A 16,494-nucleotide genomic window follows, 5' to 3' on the forward strand; every position below is an offset into this window, starting at 1 on the left:
GCTGAACATGATATACATGACAGAGCTCCCACCCTCTCAGAAAATCACTCTTATGCAAAGCATTAAGTGATAAACACTAAAATGTTTGCATGAAACTAGCACACCTACTTGTTTTTTTTTTATACCGTTACAGTAGTTGGAAAAGAAGTTTCCATACATCAACACAAAATCTGATGTCTTGTACATGCAGTGATTAAGAGAATTTATTAGTGTAAGGGGAAAAAAGTCTACAGACTGGATTCTACAAATTAAAGTTATTGATCAATGCATGGTGTTGAGAAGACGAGGGATCGACTGTCATACAGTTAAATTTTAACAAACCAGAAGTGGAAACAAAAGAATTATTTTACTGTTGATTTCACACTATCATCTGTGCACTGTCTTTTCTGATTTAACATGTTTGATCTTGAAGACTGGCTTATTGATGAAGACATCACCAACATAGAAATTCTTCCAAAGTATACCTGGCTGATTTACTTGATGAGAAGTGCTCCTATGACGAAGGATCCAAAATAAAATTGACAATTTCCAGCCCTTTGATTGTCAGCCAGAATGCACCATGTGATATTAGCTCCCATCCCCCAAATGATTTCATGACAAACAAATGTTTTACCACCCTTTGAGTCCAAATTTCGTTGCTTTTCTTTATTCCTCCTGTCAGCTTTGACCCCGAATGACGTCTAATTAAACTACTGCTCTGCCACAATTTTTATCCTACGTATAAATATATCGTCAGCTTTCTTGTTAGAGCAGCATATATATAAGGTGACCAGACGTTTCTGGGGCGAAAGCGGGACACGTGCCGATGATGGTGTCGTCACCGTCAAAGAACGCCGAAAAACGTGATTTTTAAGACAACCGGGACATTTGATGACTTGCCAGAAAGCCAGAAAGCGGGACATTGGCTTCCCGCCCGATGAGCAGCGGACAAGAGGTCAAAAGCGAGACTGTCCCGCCTAATGCGGGACGTCTGGTCACCTTAATATATATATTGTTAAATATAAGATGTCTCGGTGGAAAGCAGAAAACTAAACGAGAACGGTTATCCCAAAGACACCAAGAAAACAAAACCAGCAATGTATACCAAATAAGGAATAATTTAAGCAAAAGCTAAATTGTAATTAGCTGATCTATAGATGTCTCGATATATAGGCACTCGTTTTCGAACCACTGCAGTAAATGTTCAATGTTCCCTAGACTGGCTAGAGATCTTTGATAGTACGATGACTTTTTCCATTTTATCTTGGTCTACTTTATTTGGTTATGAGTTTGTCTTATTTTAATATTTTGTGTTACTTTATCTTGCTGCAAATGTTTGCCTATCCGTTTCTCTTCTCCCCGAACCGCGGGCAGCGCAGATCACGGACGTATATAGGGGATAGAAGTTTGTGGTAGGATGAAGGAACCCTCAGAAATACCCATGTGTAGGAGCTACAGCGCCTTATAGAGAGCTAGACACTGTACCTGCAAGCGATTACGATAAAACCGATTATCTCTATGACTTCTAACACCTCACTCCCCTCAGACCGTAAAAGGTTAACGACCTTTACCTTCACCTTACGAGAAGGGTCGGGGTGGGGGATTAGAGGGGCGACAACTCTTGTAGCAGTCTTGGCAACAACTATTCAGTTGAGTTGATCATTGTGTGATTAATAATAACCGTACCTAATATGCTTACCATTTATTCGTAAATATGTTAAATCCAGGGTCTTACCTCGATCTGGACTGGCTAAGATCCAGCGAAGGAGCACAGGTTATGAGCACACTGCTTCGGCGAGACGGAAGACGTCTGAGGCAGTTTGGTGAGGACTGCTATATACTTTTTTGTATATTTATTGAAAAGTAAAAAGTATAGTACAATAGATACTACTCGTTAAGTAACCTAGCTCTGGTGACACGAGGCATGTCATGTACTTGAAGTATCGGTCATGATCCAGTTGAATAGGGATGGGGATGGGCGTGGAGTTGTGTACCAGTTACTAAGCGCCTTTAATAGAGATAATTTAATTAGTGCCCCCTTCCCGATGACATCGATTAATATTAGACCTTGCGAGCAAGACGTATCACACAAGTAATTAACGCGTTTATACTAAGCAAATGGTAGTTTAGAGATTAATAGTTTTCATGGAAGACGGATGAAATTTGGACGTGGCTTGCACTTAGAATACAGCTAGATTTGTACTTGTATTTTTTTTTATATATATAGGTCTTCTTGAACGACCACCTCTTCCACCTCATCTCCATATGGAAGAAATATCCTACAAGGTGTTGTTGGTAGGAAAGACAGGTGTAGGGAAGACCAGCACTGTCGCTAGTCTGACTGGTGGTGAAGTTCCACAGACGTACAGCGAAACTCCAGGTGATCATTTTTTCTCATTCAACCATAAAATTTGATAGAAAAAAGTAGCTTTTCATTGTGTTTCTTTAGATTAACATAGCTGTTTTCTTTTCATTTTATTAGGGCTGCAGACAAATGTTCTTCACTGGCCAGCTCGAATTCGACAAGTTGGCAGAACAGTTCTTTTTAAAATTCACTTGCTGGATGCTGGTGAAACAGTTTTAAAGAGATATGACCATATATTACCTGTGAGTATTCTTTTTATATACCACTGTAATAATAAATGTCCTCTGAGCCCCCCTTAATTGTTTGTGACCATCAGTTACACATATTTGCTACTTTGTTATAAGGTAAAGGGTCAGGTCATGATGTGACCTGAGATAGCCGCCTGCTAAATATGCAACTTCTGACCAGCACTTCCGCTAAAGTATTTGTGTTAGTATATTTGCCCCTGTAAACTATGTTTGTCTCATCATCTTAGGTTTGGTAGAAGACTACCTTTCCATGTTTCTTTTTTTGGCCGTTCCTATATATCTGACCGAAGTTGTACTAAGAAGTTGTGTAAATATATCTATTCATTTATGGCTATCTGCAGGATTGCCAGAAGGGACTTGATGGTATCATATTCCTGTTTTCTTATGTGGACAAGGGTAGTTTTGATGAAATTCAGCATCTTTTAAATCGTCTTACATCCTAATGATGGTATCAGCAAGGTTGTTCTTGGTACTAAGTATCCTTTTCTGATGAGAATGTCTCTTTAAGATATTTATTGTTTGAAATAGTTTCTATATAAGAAGTATATATATGTGTGTTTGAAATGTATAGCACAATTTATAATTTTAAAAAATGCTCTTTTGGAATATTGTCATTAACTACATGGTCAGATATGACCTGCATGCTCACATTGAGGTGACTCAAAGGAACATTCAAGACTTTGAGAATAACTGGCACATCCCTGTCCTAAAGATAAGGAATCTTCATACTTCACATCAATGGGACATATCTGGAAGTGGAATAAATGAAGTTGCTTGCATCTTGAACACAATTTGTGAATACTTATGGTTTCGAGATATCTCATCACATAGAAATCTTTAATATTATGTAAAATGTAAGATTTTATATTTGATGCATACATCAAGTCTAGCCATAAAAATGTCAGCTTAGAGTCTATTGTCTTTAGAAACTTAAGATCACTTAAATTTAAATGAGGTTTGAAGAATGTTTTACAGAGGATTTATTGAACCAGTGCTAACCTTTGGCTTCCAGGGAGGTGTGTGTGTGAGGGACAAAAATGTGCTTAACAGGGTAGTAAATGTTCTGGAAGAGTTGTAAAATGCTTACATCTAAATAATGTCAGGGAAGGACACCAACTAGCATGATTCTGGGTTAAAATGTTCTTCAATAGTAATTACCATCCAATGAATTCATTAGATCTGAAACTTACAGTAGCCCCTGTTACCAACAAGTTATAGGAGCTTTATTCCTGTGTGACTATCCTTTTGAGCAAGCTTGACTGGGTCATGTTTGTGAATTTGTGGGTGAGTGTTCAAAGTTTTATTATTTTTTTTTAGCACTCCAATATTAAGTGCTATGTAGTACACTTCAATGCATAAAAAAAATAAAATAAGAAATTATTTTCTAGATTTTACTTAGATTGAACAATCTACTTATTGTCCAAAGAGGAGGCAAGGAAAATGAAATAACGGCTTTAAAAAATAGAAAATAAAGAAGAATTTAGAGTAAAACTAACAGTGTTTAGAGTCTTCTTCAAATATTAAATAGCCCAGATACACTCTTTTGCAAATAACACTTTCAGAATTAGGAAACAAACGTAAAATGATACATAGCAATGTAAAAACTGGCCATTTGTCTCATCCTTGCAGTACTTTGAGATTTAAGCATCTCATATATAAACTATTGATTAAAGAAAGTAGTAAAAGCACTTGCAATCTGTTCTAAACACACAGAGTTTTCTATTCCAATAGGAATAGATTTTTAAAAAATCAGATTTTTTTTTTATAGTAACTTTACATGTACACTTGCCAACAAGCATGGGGAAAATTAAAAAAAAAAACCCAACAAACAAACCTAGGAACATTCATGCATACAAACACTGACAAAGCTTAACTGCTGCTACTGTATATAAGTACAGATGTGCAGGAGTCAGCAAGATATGATGCCAAGTCATTGCACTTGCTTTGGGAATTGTCATGATACAGTACAATATGTTAGTGTCAAAAAGCACACTACAGTATCAATATCAACAAAAAGTTATACCGTAATGGTTTAGACACATTTTTTTTAAATCGGAAATATTTTACATGTAAAACATTTAAAAAAGCAAATGTTATCACATATATCCTATCTTTATATTAGTAAATATCATGTGTGCACATGCATGAATAAAGACATGCAAACACATACATATGGGAAAAGAATGTTACAGAACACTAAGGATTGGTACAAAGAACAGTTGCAGTCTTATGAAAAGGTGCCCGTAAAACCTAATGGAAGTGTCAAAATCAAGTGTACTAAAGTAAATATAGATGCATCTTAAAGGACAAGATGGTTCTGTTCTCAGGTATTCCAGAGCCTGAATTATAAAGATTTTGAACAAGATTTGAATAATAGACAATGATGAAACATACTTTTTATGAAATTTGAAATGGATCATTATGTGTTGAAAGTTGCTATAAATATAAACTGCATGAAGAGTAAATGTTGGTGGAGGTTTGATATGGAAACATTTTTCACTCACAAATCTTCCCTCCATGTTTAACATAGGAATATACTTTGTACAGCTTTGCTAAACAGCATTTCTGTGTTCACTTTTTGTTGTTTGGAGTATAATGCTACATTTAACTGTATGAAAATTTCAAAATGTACAGTAAATATCAAAAGAAATACTAATATAGAGATCAAATATGGTTTCAATGTGGTACATATATGGATGTAATAACACTTCATCAAAATTGACCTTGTTTGCCCTTGTCTGCTAGACTCCTCCCCTGCATACAACAGAACATCTGATAAAGAGAAAGAGAAATTTTGAAGATAATGAATTAGTCACATCACAAAATTACTTTGGCATTTGTTATTTTACAATATTATATGGTTCAGCGACCTGAGGATTGTACAGATGAAGATACATCTTCACTAATCTGCCTGTAGGTCAAATCTACCTTTGAAGACTCATTACTTGCTGAAGTTTTAAATAAGAGAGTAATGTCTTCAATGCGTTTGCCTTTTGTCTCTGGCACAAAAGCAACAGTGAAGATCAGAAAACCAAGCAGCATCACCACAAATGGTAGAAAAGAATAGACCCCCAAAGAAGACTGAAACAGAAAATTGATGTGTATTAAGCAGCTGTGTCTTGCTAATGATGCATAGATACATATACTAGCATTACTCTTTTTTAATCTATGCATGAAAGTTACACCAATAATCAGACCTATAAAGACGAACACAACTGATCATCTCATCCTTTCCTTCATTAACATAAAAATTCAGTTCTTATTCCTCATATATATATATAAAGGAAACTAACCAGTTGCTGTGCAAGGAGTGAGTCGTTGGATTATTGACAGAATATTGACTAGATGGAGATAGGGCATAAGGAATTGCACATACATGGCACACTTGTGTGTGAGTACACATTAATATATTAACACTGTATTACTCAACTATATGTGCAAGCATGTGGAAGTGTGCAGGCACACATATATATGCATGTAATTTTCAGTTCTTCCAAAAAAAAAAAAAAGCTAAAGAAGTTAAATAAAAAAAAAATAATTTAGAATACATAAAGCTGTTCATCATACCTCCAGCTCAGGAAAAATAACACCAACAATAAAGTTTGCAAACCAGTTGACTAGAACTGAAATGCTGACAGCCGCAGTACGAGGGCCTTGAGCGAAAAGCTCAGCAACATAGAACCATGGAATGGCTCCTAGAGGAAATGCAGAATGATAATTTTAATAATGATTAAGACAGCACTTAGAGAAGAAATAACTTTATTCCTAGTTTAAAATTACTATGGTAAAAAAAAAATTCCATCTCATCATACAGAGGATATTTGGCACTTTCAAGATATTTACAAATGACAGCTTGTATTTAGATACTTTGCAACATTCTTTACTAGATCATTTTGGACCAAGTAGTGAGAAAATATTGCAAAAGTAGGTAGGTTCAACAAATACTGAGTCCCTCTTGGGTTGGTGACAGGAAAATATCTGGCTAGCCAGAAGTAAGTACTATGCATTAAGGATGAATGATAGCAGCAAGGAAAAGGCTTGGCTTCACTTTCCATAAGTTCTGCCTTAGACATGTTGAACCACAGCAACTTGGGTTTGGAACCTTCACTCCTCTACATTCACCTTAACATTTGATGGTCAGCACGTTATTAGCAACAGACATCCTAAGTTTGCCAATGTTAAACAAAACTGAACTGCACTTAACGACGCTTTTTTTTTAAAAGATCAATTAATATCAATTTTATCAACAGGATTTTCTGTTTTATTTTGGTTGCTAAATAAGGGCTTCCTGAACATATTTTAGTAAATTTAGAATTTTGCCAACAAGAAACTGATCTCTGAAGAAAACCATTTATATGCCTCTTAATAATCCAGCACAAGATCAAATTTATGAGGGAATAGTTTAAAAGACCATACCTGGGCCAGTTGCAAAGAAAATAATATAGAAGACCACAGCCACTATGCAGACATAGGACAGCCAGGAAGCAGAACCCTGTAAATATAAACTGTGTCTAGTCAAAAGACAACAAACCCAGTTAAAACACCCATCACCCAAATATGGAAAAAATATTGCAATTTTCAGAATTTCCAAAAACTCATGTCAAGCTACAAATCTTAATGATAACACACTACTGATTCTTAAAAAAATGTCCACCATGCTACCTGACTCCATGCCTTGATCCACCAGAGTGGGCTTGATGGATATTTCCCTTCCATTTTCTTTTCCAGCCAAGAACCTTGGTTTTACTGTGAAGTTTGATATGTCTCTAGACAAGTTTGTTTCTAACGTGCAAAACTGCCTATTTTGCACTAAACGATATATGTGCTAGCCATCAAAATCTTTATGTTTGAACTGCCCCCATTAGTTAAATGACAACTTAATGACAGCAATGCTGTCTTGTCCAGCTGTACCTCATTAACAAACTTCATCCACTCCAACACTCTCCATAATGACTCATACTCCAGGCATGCAAACGAAATCATACAAAACCTCTTTTACATATTCTCCACAGGCTTCCTTGTCCAGGGTCCTACAGAATATAAACTTACTACAGGTTGTTTCAGATTCTTTACAGGCTCTGTTTCTTTGTACTTCTCCAATATCCTCTTATACCCCCAGCAAGCTTTGGTTTGGTTTGTGTTTTATGCCGTGCTAGCAACTATGGCTATATCACGGCAAACAGTAGTTGTAATTTGAAAGGTTTAAACAACCTAATTCTTATAAATTTGATACATTTTTAAAGATCAACATAATAAGTACCCAAAATGTAAAAAAGGGTAGGAAAGCATTAAAAGGGGTGTTGAAGTCCAAAAAGGTTACTATTACACCAAAAACAAAACAGATATAAAAATTTTAAATTTGATAATAGAGCCCTATTCTCTTTAAAAAGGAAAAGATTGCCGCCGATGGGATGGACCTAAATAACGAAAATAAAGATTTTTGTGTAAAAAATTTACAACGAATAGTCTGAAGCCCAGCAGGCATCTTCATACTTCTGCTGATACCTGCCTCCTTTCCTTTCAGAATTGTGATGAAAACATTTGGTGAATATATGTTTGCCCAACCAGCTTTAACTTGCTGGAACTCCCTCCCTCCTGTGATATACCACAAGCAGCTGATGATAGTCATTCAAAAATGCCCTTAAAACACATTTGCTCAAGAAACATCTTGTTATGAATTAAGTAATGTTTCTGGCCAGCAATGATTGATGTTTATGTGACCTCTACACTTGATATAGCCAGTGTCTGCCATGATGCTTGGTCTAGTTCACTAGACCTGCTTTCAGTTAGTGTTCTAGATCCTTCTAATAGTAAAGGTAAAGGTAATTCCCTAACCTTTTCAGGTCACTGGGGAGTGAGGTGTTAGAGACCTCACTATTCTCTTGGCCAGATGTATGTGAGGACAGTACCCATCTCCTCTCCCTTGCTGCCTTACCTTCCCCATACCTCTATGGAGACCGGTACCATTCCCAACAGATGGATCAAATGGGGGAAGTTTGCTATGCTAACTGGGCATTGAACCAGCATGCTCATTGCTTGGATGCCAGCGCTCTAATCAATCGACTATCCACTTCCAAGAAGTTAAGGTGTTTGAAGTTCAACAAAGATTCTATGAAAATTCAGTTTGAAGGAAAAAGTAAGACCATAGAGTCAAAGACCCAAGCGCCGCTGATGACATCAGCACTTGAGTCTTATGCATCATCATTTTAACTTCATCTCTCCATCTTTCCGTTTTAGCACATCTGGAGTTTTAGATCACATGCTTCAGTCTGGCTATTGTTCCATATCATCTGTAGCTTTAACTGTATTTATTTGTTGTAGAATTTCTAATTACTTCTGTCAACTTAGTGCATTTATAAAAGTTCAAAGCAAAAACCCAGGTAAGATGAGAATTTGCTGGGTACACTTATAAGTCTGAATGAGAATGTCCAAATGCATTCACGAGAACCTTCATATTTTCTGTTTTACACACCTATCTGTAGACAAATAGACAGGTAAAAAACTAGAGATAACAAAAAAGAGAAAAAGGCTACCTGAAACACTAAGGCAGTCACTAATACTGAAGAGAAGGCAAACAGGCCAGCTAGTCCAGTGATCATCAACACTCGCCGACCAAGCTTATCCATCAAAAGAGCAGAAAAAAATGTCATGATGACATTGACAAGGCCTACTCCAACTGTTGCATACTGTGAAGCAGCCTCAGACAGATTTGCTTCTTCAAATATGGAAGTAGAATAATAGATAACCTGAAACAATTGTCTTTAATTTGAAGGAAAATGACAATTCATTTATAATAAAATTCAAAACATATGTTATATACCTATTAAAAGCAAAACATTTCTCCACAAAATTGCTTCTCTCACAATGGTTTTTCAAATAATATATTATCTCTACAACTTATATAATAGATTTAGAATGACAGTAATCTACATTTGTAATTAAACTTTTCCAATTTCTTAAGGAAAATTACTTTGTAATTTCATGCTTAGTTTTCTGTCAGTGAAAATTACTGACACATTTATATGTTCACAATATCTTTGCATACAAAAGATATTGTATCTGCACACTGAGACAATAATTCAGTGGTGTATGAAAGGGCGCCCGGTCCACGCCTTCTCAACTGAACGATCCCGTGGTTTCGAGGTCTAGCTCAGCAGGCAGTTGAGAAGGCGTGGACAGGGTGGAAAGGGTCACAAAAGCATATGCAAGACAACAGAGTGCACTCACTGCGTTTATTCCAGAAAACTGCTGTGATAACTGCAGCATCAAACTGATGATAAGTGGCCAGCGAAGCTCAGCATTTTTAAACAAATCAGCCACAGAGAACTGAAAGACACAAAGATGTCATGTCTATCTCAAATACCTGGGGTTCAAGTAGTAATATGAAGCTGCTGTGAAGATGATGATGATGATCAGAGCTGACAGCATATGCTGTTGTTTCCTTCATCTAAATCTAAAATATAAATTAATGAAGACAATGCGACAAGCTGTAAAGCTTTTTCTTATAACACTATTTAACACTCTAACATGGTGTATGATACCATGAACCTGAATAGGCCTTATATTTTGCCTTTCATACTTACATTCACTGCCCCAATGCCAACAGGTCATGAAACTTCACCTTTTTTTAATCTATGATAGGCAGTTCTTTGCACTTACAGAGTTCATTATACGCAAACCAGAATTTTTTCAGAACTCCGAAAATAGATTTACATACCAGATCGAAAACTTCATAGTTTTGTTTAATGTGATACCCTTGCCATTGTATGATGCTTATACCTTGACAGCATTTCGGTGTTCCACTTTATCTACTCTTATCTCCTCCAGCTCCTCTCCAATGTCCTCTGTGCCACGCAGCCAGACCAGGGCTGAATTCAAAGTGATAGGAAAAGACTTGCAGTGGTGTGTAATTAAAACAGATATCAACAAATAAGGGATTTGAAAAGAATTCTCAATATTTTATACATTGTACAGAAATAACCTTAAAGAGCTTATAATTGTTTTAAAAATGTATGTTCATAATCACTAATGAGAACCAATTTTTAACAAAAACACTTCATGTGCAGCAACAGTGTGAATAATCTGAAACAGTGATTATCAGAAATTTCAAAATGTATAGTTTCCCTTGAATTTTGTTTTCTTATGATCACTATCAGAAAAAAATTGTACACTGTATGTCCTTTCCCTGTACCATTTTATGGGCCAAAAGTGTGAATATAATATGAAAGTTGTTTCTGTAAGTCATGTTAATGTAGCTGTCACTTTTCATAATACTTTGGTTAGCTTTGTTGCTTTTTCCTAACATAATGTTGCAATATTTAAAGTCATGAAAAGTAATGGGTTTTTAAATAAGTTTTAATGGACCTCTAATAATTTAGTAAACATGTTTCCCATTTTGAAAGTTCCTTCAGTGCTAAATTCATATGTAGCTCATAACAAATACCACTAGGACCTAACCATGGTACCTTTTTCTGCTTCATCATCATCATTAAGTGTGAGCATCAGATGATGTGGTGTTTCTGGGCAGCAGGTCAAAGTTGAAAGTTGAAATAAAACCGGAATAATAGTGAATCCTAACAAAGAACAAATGAAGACATGAGATGGCAAACAATACAAAAGTGTTACGTGCATGTTGTATAGACACTTTTGTAAGACAGCGTTTGTCCATTTAGCACAGACAAGCTTTCATACAGTAACCAGCACTTTCTTTTGTCCCTAAAAAGTTTTTTTCTGATACATCATTAAAAAAGTCAGACTATCCATTTTATTTAAATCCCGAAACCTTGCAAGGAGCAGAAAAACTTGTTAATTTTATAAAACTTTTAAACATACACAGCACACATTCTTAAAACAAATTACGAATCCATCATCTGATAAAACTTACCAACACATAAAGGCCACAATTCATCTGTTCCCAAAGCTATGGATAGTCCTATAGCCTCAGCTACTAAGACACCTAGTGTGATGGCTAGCTGGTTCAATGTCCCTACAAGACCCCTTAAAGAAACAGGGGAAATTTCTGCCAGGTATAATGGACCCACACCAGAGTTGACTCCTGAAATATTATAGAACCATTTAAATGAATAAGTAGTGTGCAGAACAAATGCTGACATGTCTACTATGAAGAGCACAAGAGTAATCTTAACGCTAACCACCTTCTGCCACTCTTACATTTTCTGGTGTATCCCATGCTCCATGTTGGTGTAAAATCTTGTTGTGACCACTGATGCACCACACTCATTCTAGAGATCCATATGAATGTAGCAAGTTAATTTTTCTAGAGCTTTGCAGTATTTTCCAAATAAGACCCTTATTAACAGTTTCTTCTGTCAAGACACTTATATCTGCATTTGTGCTGTCCTGGCTGGACTATTCCAATTCTCTTGTTACTGAGCTTCTCGACAAAGAGTTGGGGGTCTACTCTTTGATGTTTTGAGTGTCAATATATCTTGATCTGTTTTAATCTCAGTTTCAGATAATCATAATCCTTCCAACTGCTTAAGATCATTATGTCAAATACACAACACTTTTGACATTTAAAGATCAATCTATAAGTACAGAGGAAGACTGGTGGGAGTTGAGAGTGGAAACCTCATTGAAACTATACATGCAAGAAATATGAAGGAAATGGATGAAAATTTAGTTAAAAAAAAAAAATACAGTAGATAAATGAATGAAAATGAAATTACATTAAACATAATCAGTTATCTAAAGCAGAAATGGCTACAAAATGGGAAACTGTCATAACAAAAACATATAAAAACCTGAGTATGCACATAAAAACAGCAATCACATGAGAAAAGGAAAAAAATTATTCATGCTTCAATGACCTTACCAGCATTAATACCACTGACGAATCGACCCACTATCAACATTTCATATGACTTGGACATCTTTGCAAAGCCCAGTAATGCTGCTGCCACAACGGCTGTGCTGTTGTTTCTCAATAGAGCCCCTCGTCTGAACAAGATGAGGAGAAATCAAGAATCTTTATTTCCCAATATGATAAGACATGGACTACAATGCTACTCATGCTAGAATAGATGACGGTGGGGTGGTTGGTGTTTTACATCAAGCCAGTAACTAAGGCTATATCACCTGCTTACAGGGCTGGCTGTAAGCAGATGTCACATCAGAAAAAGAACAGTATGCTTGAGACAAGAACTGAACCCAAGACGCTGTACTGGTGACAGGTCCTAGCCTTTGCGCCATCAGACCGCCTGCTAGAATAGGTGAGAATTTGTAGCAATCTGATGGTTCAAATGTAGAGCCTGTATGTATGTGGTGTTGTGACTGTTTGATGATGTTGTTGCTGCTGCCACTACCAACAACTCTACCAGACCTACACTGCTGGTTGAAGGGCAAAAAATATGACATGATCATAAAGGTTCTCAAAGTCATTTTGTGCATGGAAAATCAGATACTAATTCCTGCACAACCTATAGCCTGTTTCCCAATGTTTGTAGTCTAAGTAAATTTTTATTTCTTAACAGCTATCAAGCTTGGAAATTTGACAGTTCTGTTAGTGCAGATTTCTCAAATCTTCTTTCATGCTTCTTACATAAACTTCTAGCAGATTCAACTTTCATAGGAGTAAAAATGTTTACAAAATGCTCACCTGCCATATCTGTTTGCCCATAGCCCTGCTGTGACACCACCTAGCATTCCGCCAAGGGGATATGATGAAACAGTGATTGCCCAGAGTAAGTTTAAAAGCTCATTTGATAATGGCTTTCCTTCGCGGTTTATGTAGGTTTCATTGTAAAATTCTTTAATAACCTGTTTATACAAACACATGACACATAAAATCTAAGAAAATGGCATCTTAGGAACATTAATTAATCATATTTCTTTAAAGAGCTTGTCACTGTCCTCTTAAAAATGTGTCTCACCTAGGTGCTGTTTTATCAGGAAGGCATTTATGTCCTTGTGTGAGTGTACTCTGTTTATGAACGTCTGAATGTATTCCTTCTTGCATCATTTTATTTGAGTCAACTGACAATCTAATTATATAAGACTCTAAAAATCAGTCAATGGCTCAGGCTTGATTTAAACAAAAATCATAATTACACTTTCTGGTGAATTGACCACACCACTATTGAAGCCCAGCTGGAAAGAGGATCCTAAAATGCATGCTGCAATGGCAAAAGCCAAAGAAGATGTGATTCCCTGAAAGAAAATGTATGTAAAATTATAAAGTTTTATTCAAAAGACAGAATATTTTCGTGCCCAATAAAGGTCTTGTTGTGGCCCTATGCTCCTTGAGGAAAAACAAGGAATAAACTTAGCGAACCAAAGGTCTTGTTCGACTGTTGTCAGTTAAACATTAAAACTGAAATAATTGTAACTGGACTAAATAAGGTACTAACATTCACTGTAACTTGGATAAGTTAAGTCTGCTTCTCTTAGTAGTTCTTCCAAAAAGGCCTGAAGTTTCCAAGAATTTAACTAGCTCATTATTTTTTTCCCTTCTATAAATGGACAGGATGTAATATTTATGTGAATACAGTCGGACCTCGATAATTTGAACTCAAAGGGACCCGAACAAAAATTCTACTTACAGAGTTTTCGAGTTAGGGAAAATGGTGTAATAGGCGCAGGTATTTGGCCTGGAACTAACAATTAATTCGATATAGGGAGGTTTTGGACTTAGGGAAGGTCGACTTATCGAGGTCTGACTGTACTTTGTGACAGCAGCTATACCTAATAACTAAAAGTCTTATAATAGCTGTTTCTACTATATAGTCTAGAAATGGTTGGGGTGGGCCTGTTCTTTCTGAATGACCACGCTTTTCGCAATACTGATTTTCACCTGTGGTGGTAGTTACAAAGCAAGGACAAGTTGATGTTGCCCTCGGGCAACATGGGAAACTTCAGGAAAAGCATCTGTTTCCATAATTATAAAGTGGTGTTCAGATCCTGCAGATGTTCTATCCAGACTTTAGCCGGACTGACGACGTCCCTCACTAAAGCCAACACCACGGCCCCCTAGCGCCAAATCAGTCCATTCCTCTTTGGTGTTCCAGGGAAGAGGACGGAAGTTCCCAAGGAGAATTTTCCACTAAAAATTCTAGCTCTCGTTTGTCGGGTGCATTGTCTAACCTCTTACTCATATTGTGTTCTCTTTTACTTTCTTCATCCACTACACACCCACACTCAGCCGACCTTGGAATCCACAAAAGACCCTGCTTTTCTTTCGCAGACAAAAGTGTTTTCTTTGGCGCATCTACTCCACGGATCTTCATGTGTTTTCTATCTGCTGGTGTGTCACAACTACACGGACAACACAAATCTCACTTGTTCTAGTTCGTCTATTTCACACGACGAGGACACATGTACAACACGCTATAGCATTCATTCAGACTAATGAGCTCACACAAGGTAAATAAGTTCAAAGACATATTGATTTATATAATTTACATATACAACTTCTATATCTATTCTAACTTACCTATTTAGTCTACTAAAACCTGGCACCAAACTCCCTGGGGTGGGGAAAAAGGGGGTTGAGTGATGCGAGCTGCTTTCCAGTGGGACCAAGACACCTTGCGGCAAAATGGTACTTCTCTCGTACTCAGGGTGCACAGAACTAAAGCTGTACTTAGAGGGGTGGTTTGAGTGAAGTGAGCCACTTTCCAGCAGGACCATAGCACATTGCGGCAGAAGGTACTTCTCATTTGCTCAGAACAAAAGTTTTACTGCTTTTCCAAGCAGGACCAGTCACCTTTTGGTAAACAGGTGCAAGCACCGACTTTGCCTGCTATTTATACTGGACAGTTTGGGTGCTACGTCACCTGCTGTTGTTGTCTGTCTTGTGCTGCACTGCTTGCGTGACCAAGCATGGGGTGGAAGGGGATGCGGGGTGGAGGGAACAAGCCCTGTTAGCGGTACACGCTGTCCTAAACAAGCGCTCCCGTGTCTATATATATATCATTTACACCTGCCCTGAGACAATCTTTTGACATGATCAGCAAAGAACCAAGAAGTGTTCTGCCAGAAAGCACTCCTACTACACAATTATGCCATAAAATGTTAAGAATTCTGCGCATTTAAGGGACAGGATAGCCTGATGGTTAGAGCTTCCATCTTCTTTACCTATAACCCTCTATTTCCATGCAGGTGTGTGTGTGTGTGCGAGTGTGAGTCAGCTATAAGTCTTCTGCGCAATTTTCCAATCTCTAATAAAAAAGCCAATTTGTTTTATTAGACTTAAGTTAAGGTGACCAGACGTTTCGGGGGCGAAAGCGGGACACGTGCCGATGATGGTGTCGTCACCGTCAAAAAACGCCGAAAAAAGTGATTTTTAAAGACAACTGGGACATTTGATGGACTTGCCAGAAAGCCAGAAAGCGGGACATTGGGCGTCCAGCCCGATATTCAGGCGGGACACGAGGTCAAAAGCGGGACTGTCCCGCCTAATGCGGGACGTCTGGTCACCTTACTTAAGTGTACCTGCTACACAACACTGACAGTACGTGCCGCTGTCAGTGGGAGCTCGATCATTGGATGTAGGCGTGAACAAAGATTATATAATACTGTATCTGTTTGAAAATGCGTTCAATATATCTCTAACAGATTTGAATTTCAATTTTTGTGAAGTAATCCAGACATTTGCTTAGAATCTCGAGGGTTTTTTCTCATGCTGCTGGTCTTCAATTTTCATTTTTAAATCAATTCTTTTAAGATGAAACTAGAAAACAAACAAACAAAAAAATTGTGTCACACAGAACTTACTGGTTTATTCGGATGCAAGCGAGTTTTCTTCTACATGGTCGATTTCTGAACTTGCTTGCAATGAAGTTACAGAAACTGACTGTATTTGAGAATGTTCACGTAGGAGGGGAACAACTTCGTCCATATCACCGATCGCAGACGCCTCTCTCCCTCTGGTGTCACATGACT

The 16,494-nt window shown here is 37.2% G+C and overlaps 2 protein-coding genes across 2 annotated transcripts; one reads left to right on the plus strand and one right to left on the minus strand.

Moving 5' to 3' along the window:
• The first annotated feature begins 1,582 nt into the window (after positions 1-1,582).
• LOC112557228 (REM2- and Rab-like small GTPase 1) lies at positions 1,583-4,083 on the plus strand. The gene is given in 6 exon segments (XM_025226964.1): positions 1,583-1,802; positions 2,207-2,359; positions 2,462-2,586; positions 2,934-3,028; positions 3,030-3,068; positions 3,223-4,083. Coding segments are annotated over 6 exon segments (732 nt in total). The 5' UTR covers positions 1,583-1,693; the 3' UTR covers positions 3,434-4,083.
• Positions 4,062-16,474, minus strand: LOC112557227 (solute carrier family 2, facilitated glucose transporter member 3-like). Its single transcript, XM_025226963.1, has 12 exons — positions 16,327-16,474; positions 13,663-13,761; positions 13,211-13,371; positions 12,428-12,552; positions 11,477-11,647; positions 11,058-11,165; positions 10,372-10,460; positions 9,820-9,918; positions 9,126-9,338; positions 7,009-7,084; positions 6,160-6,287; positions 4,062-5,673 (listed from the first exon to the last, which is right to left on the minus strand). Exons 3-12 carry the CDS (start codon positions 13,255-13,257, stop codon positions 5,455-5,457), a joined length of 1,275 nt encoding a protein of 424 aa, XP_025082748.1. The 5' UTR covers positions 13,258-13,371; positions 13,663-13,761; positions 16,327-16,474; the 3' UTR covers positions 4,062-5,454.
• Positions 16,475-16,494: the final 20 nt, after the last annotated feature.

This window comes from Pomacea canaliculata, linkage group LG2 (assembly GCF_003073045.1).
Source record: "Pomacea canaliculata isolate SZHN2017 linkage group LG2, ASM307304v1, whole genome shotgun sequence".
Classification (NCBI taxonomy): Eukaryota; Metazoa; Mollusca; class Gastropoda; order Architaenioglossa; family Ampullariidae; genus Pomacea; species Pomacea canaliculata.

Bases quoted from the DNA above. Each gene is read 5' to 3' on its own strand.
- LOC112557227 (XM_025226963.1), bottom strand. From the start codon at position 13,257: ATGCTAGGTGGTGTCACAGCAGGGCTATGGGCAAACAGATATGGCAG. The intron at 11,166-11,476 runs GTAAGTTTTATC...GTTCTTTGTTAG, and splicing joins ATTGTGGCCTTTATGTGTTG to GATTCACTATTATTCCGGTT. The intron at 7,085-9,125 runs GTAGCCTTTTTC...TTATATTTACAG, and splicing joins TGACTGCCTTAGTGTTTCAG to GGTTCTGCTTCCTGGCTGTC.